This window comes from Marmota flaviventris, chromosome 1, assembly GCF_047511675.1.
Source record: "Marmota flaviventris isolate mMarFla1 chromosome 1, mMarFla1.hap1, whole genome shotgun sequence".
In the NCBI taxonomy this organism is placed as follows: domain Eukaryota; kingdom Metazoa; phylum Chordata; class Mammalia; order Rodentia; family Sciuridae; genus Marmota; species Marmota flaviventris.
The window spans coordinates 18,288,311-18,292,249 of NC_092498.1; the positions used below are offsets into that span (position 1 = coordinate 18,288,311).

Below are 3,939 nucleotides of genomic sequence, written 5' to 3' on the forward strand. Positions count from 1 at the left end.
CAATTTGGCTTCAGTTTGTGAATGTCACTATTTTGAGGATTCAACTGTATTTACCTGCAGGTGACACATAATCATATTTATCTTAGTAGAAAAATTTTAGATGCCCCAGCAATGGCTGTATCTAAAGGAAACAGGTATCTGCTCTCCATATGTAACAGATCCAATGAATACATTCCTCGTCTATCTGGTCATCCAAAACATTCCTATAAAGCTATGGATAGCTGTCAAGTCACAGTATTCATCTACTGACTACACATAATCACTGCATAGTCACAAATATCTCCTCCCCCCATATTGAGCCTTCAACAACAACAAAAAAAATCGAAGGCAGCATGTAGAGGTACTGAGAGCAAATTGATAAATTAAAGGGGTGCGCTAGGAAGAATGGAGAAATAATTCCATTTACTCACAAAAATACTTTTTATATCAAGAACTAGGTATTCCCATCACAATTTTTACATATAATCCAAGTCTAAATAAAGTGCTTTTTTTCTATTTATACAGATTTAAAATCAAAGAAGGTTCTATTTCTATACTGAAATTAATGACCCAATGAAAGGATAATTAGTACAGAAATACATGGCAACTTCTTGAAGAAGAGCAAAAATAAAGTGAAAGACATAAATCCTTTAAATTTTTCAGCTTTTGCCAATGGAAGGTACTACCAAGGTAACAGGTATTGCTGGTTGGGCTCACACTGATCCAGGTAATTTTCCTATCTTGTTTCAGAAGAACAGAACAATTGTATTGTTGATCACCCAGTGAGGCCTTGGTCCTACAGTGAAGAAATTCTCTATAAAAGCTGCATGGGGGCTGGGGGTGCAGCTCAGTGGTAGAGAGCTTGCCTGGGGGGATGAAAAAAGAGTATGTGAAAAAAAGAGTATTGTTATTCAATATCACATGAGCACATAAAATACACAATAAGGGTCTGCAGAGAAAAAACATTAACCATAAGAAATAATGACTCCTTTCATCAGCTTAAGAGTTGGAAGAACTTGTGGGGTGTGGTGGTGCACACCTGTAATACCAGTGCCTTAGGAGGCTAAGGCAGGAGGATTACAAGTTTAAGGCCAGCCTCAGCAACTTCATAACACCCTGTCTCAAAATTTAAAATAAAATAAGACTGGGGACATAGCCTATTCGTAAAGTACCCGAGTTTAATCCCCAGTACTTTCCCACTCCACAAAAGAAAGAACTTATTTAAAACCCCTGTTTAAATTAAATTATGTCAGTTTTACTTTACAAATAGCCATATTATCACAGGGCTTTTGGGGGGGGGGAGCAGTGGGGGTGTTGCTGTGGATTGAACCAGGGGCTTGTGCATGCTAGACACATGCCCTACTGCTGAGCTACATCCCCAGCTATTAGAGGGATCTAATATCACGTAGAAAAACTGTTGGCCATGGGATAATTGAACTGTACCTTCGATCCTAGGAAAAACCAAGAAGTTCAATTATTTAAAAATGTACAAAACAGACATTCTTCTCAAGTTAGCAAAGCACTTCTACCTTTTGAAAGTACCTTTCAAATGATCCATAAGCCCCATCTACTAAACAGCCACACAGGTGAGAACCAAGTTCAAGTTTCCAACACGCTACACAATGTTTTTCAGCAAGGGCTGTGGTTCCCTAGGGCAGCAGGACAGGCCGTCCTTCAGTCTGAGGTTGCTCTGAACTCTTCAGCCATGATCACGCCTGTGAGCCTCTCATGTCCTACTTGGCTGAGAGGCTAGGTCTGAGCAAGTGAGTGCCAACAGCCGCTTACTCAACAGGGCATTGTGTCGCTTCAAGTACACTATTATGTCTCCTTGCTTTTCAACAATTTCTTCTAGGCTTGAAATAGTCCTTAATCCGGTTTCCGAGGTAATATTGCTGTGGTAAGCATAGATTTTTTCTTCTTCAAGTACATCAGGCTGTGGTTTGTCTCTATTAAATTTTCTAATTTTCACTGCATAAATGAGCAGACAGGTCAGGGAGCAGAGCAGTTCCAGGGCCAGGATGGCCAGAATGAGGTCAAGGTACAACCTGCTGGGCTCAGGGAAAGAATGCTGCATGCACAGTATGAGGAGGAGCATCGTGTTTCCGGTGGAGTGTGTCACCAGGGCGAGGCTCTTCAGATGCCTTGTGGCTCGGTAGATCTGGTTATAGCCACGGTTTCTCACTTTGCTGTGGTGATACTGAATGTAGCGTTCCAGAAGTAAGTGTAGAATCCACAAAATGACTTTTCCTAGGATTATGACTGTCTGGACTTTCAGTGGGTTGGTGTAGTTTCCAGGGCACTTGTCCTCGTTTGGGTCAGGGTAAGAACAAAGCACACCTGTCAAGAACGCTAAAATAACAAACACAACATGGATAAACAGAAGAAGATTTGCTATGATGACTGTAGGAAGAGGGTGGAATCTGGGTCTAAAATGAGCTTGTAATGAGTGATGTGGGAGAAGCTGGGCATCCAGAAGTGGGTCCTCTTCAATACTCTGGATAATGTCCAAGGAACCGTCTTCTATTCTGACCCCCGCCGCCATTTCCCAACGCCGGAGGCCGAAGCCCCCTCCAGCCTGACCTCTCCACCTGCGCCAAGGCCCCAATATCATTTTTAAAGATATGCATTCAAAGCACAATGCTTACTTATCTCAAGCACGGCACAATATTTTTAGATTGTAATGGTTCTCTGTCTTCTGTATAAATTTCTCAAAATTACTACTTTGAGAAATTGCCTATGATTCCTATAAGCTATTTAGCACCTTAATATTTTTGCAACTCTCTACCAAAAGTTAATAAAAGTTCTGAATAATTTAGTTTTGTATTCACACTGGTCTTGTATCAGTGTGAAAAGTTTTAAATTAAATACTTTTAGAGTAAATAATTAATTTCACATGTCATGGACAAGAATTCTCAAGTCATCCTGACCTTTTCCTTTAAAAAAAAAAGAAAAAAAATATATATGGAGATATATATATATATATAAAGAAGCCAGTAGCTATGAATGCAAATTCTTTGAAATAAAAAGTCTGCAGTGCTTTTTCTTTTTTTATTTATACATGAGAGTGTAATGAATTATAATTCTTATTACACATATAGAGCACAATTTTTCATATCTCTGGTTGTATACACAGTATATTCACACCAATTCATGTCTTTGTACCTATACTTTGGATAATAATGATCACCACATTCCACCATCATTAATAACCCCATGCCCCCTCCCTTCCCCTCCCACCCCTCTGCCCTATCTAGAGTTCATCTATTCCTCCTATGTTCCCGCTCCCTAACCCACTATGAATCAGCCTCCTTATATCAAAGATAATATTCGGCATTTGGTTTTTGGGGACTGGCTAACTTCACTTAGCATTATCTTCTCTAACTCCATCCATTTACCTGCAAATGACATGATTTTATTCTCTTTTATTGCTGAGTAATATTCCATTGTGTGTATATGCCACATTTTTTTTTTATCCATTCATCTACTGAAGGGCATCTAGGTTGATTCCACAGTTTAGCTATTGGGAATTGTGCTGCTATAAATATTGATGTGGCTGTGTCCCTGTAGTATGCTGTTTTTAAGTCCTTTGGGTATAGACCATGGAGAGGGATAGCTGGGTCAAATAGTGGTTCCATTCCCAATTTTCCAAGAAATCTCCATACTGCTTTCCATATTGGCTGCACCAATTTTCAGACCCACCAGCAGTGTATGAGTGTACCTTTTTCCCCACATCCTCACCAACATTTGTTGTTGTTTGTCGTCATAATAGCTGCCATTCTGACTGAAGTGAGATGAAATCTTAAGAGTGGTTTTGATTTGCATTTCTCTAATTGCTAGTGTTGATGAACATTTTCATCCTGTTAAAATGCTTGGTCCTTGTATCCACTCACTGTTAGGAAGCTACTACACAAATGGAGGGTTCTTGGCTTAGGGGTTAAGAGATCCTGCCAGTCCCTACAC

The 3,939-nt window shown here is 39.8% G+C and overlaps 1 protein-coding gene across 1 annotated transcript; it reads right to left on the minus strand.

The window, feature by feature from the left end:
• Positions 1–287: 287 nt before the first annotated feature.
• Positions 288–2,577, minus strand: LOC114105651 (transmembrane protein 192). Its single transcript, XM_027952189.3, has 2 exons — positions 1,522–2,577; positions 288–845 (listed from the first exon to the last, which is right to left on the minus strand). Exon 1 carries the CDS (start codon positions 2,519–2,521, stop codon positions 1,706–1,708), a length of 816 nt encoding a protein of 271 aa, XP_027807990.1. The 5' UTR covers positions 2,522–2,577; the 3' UTR covers positions 288–845; positions 1,522–1,705.
• Positions 2,578–3,939: the final 1,362 nt, after the last annotated feature.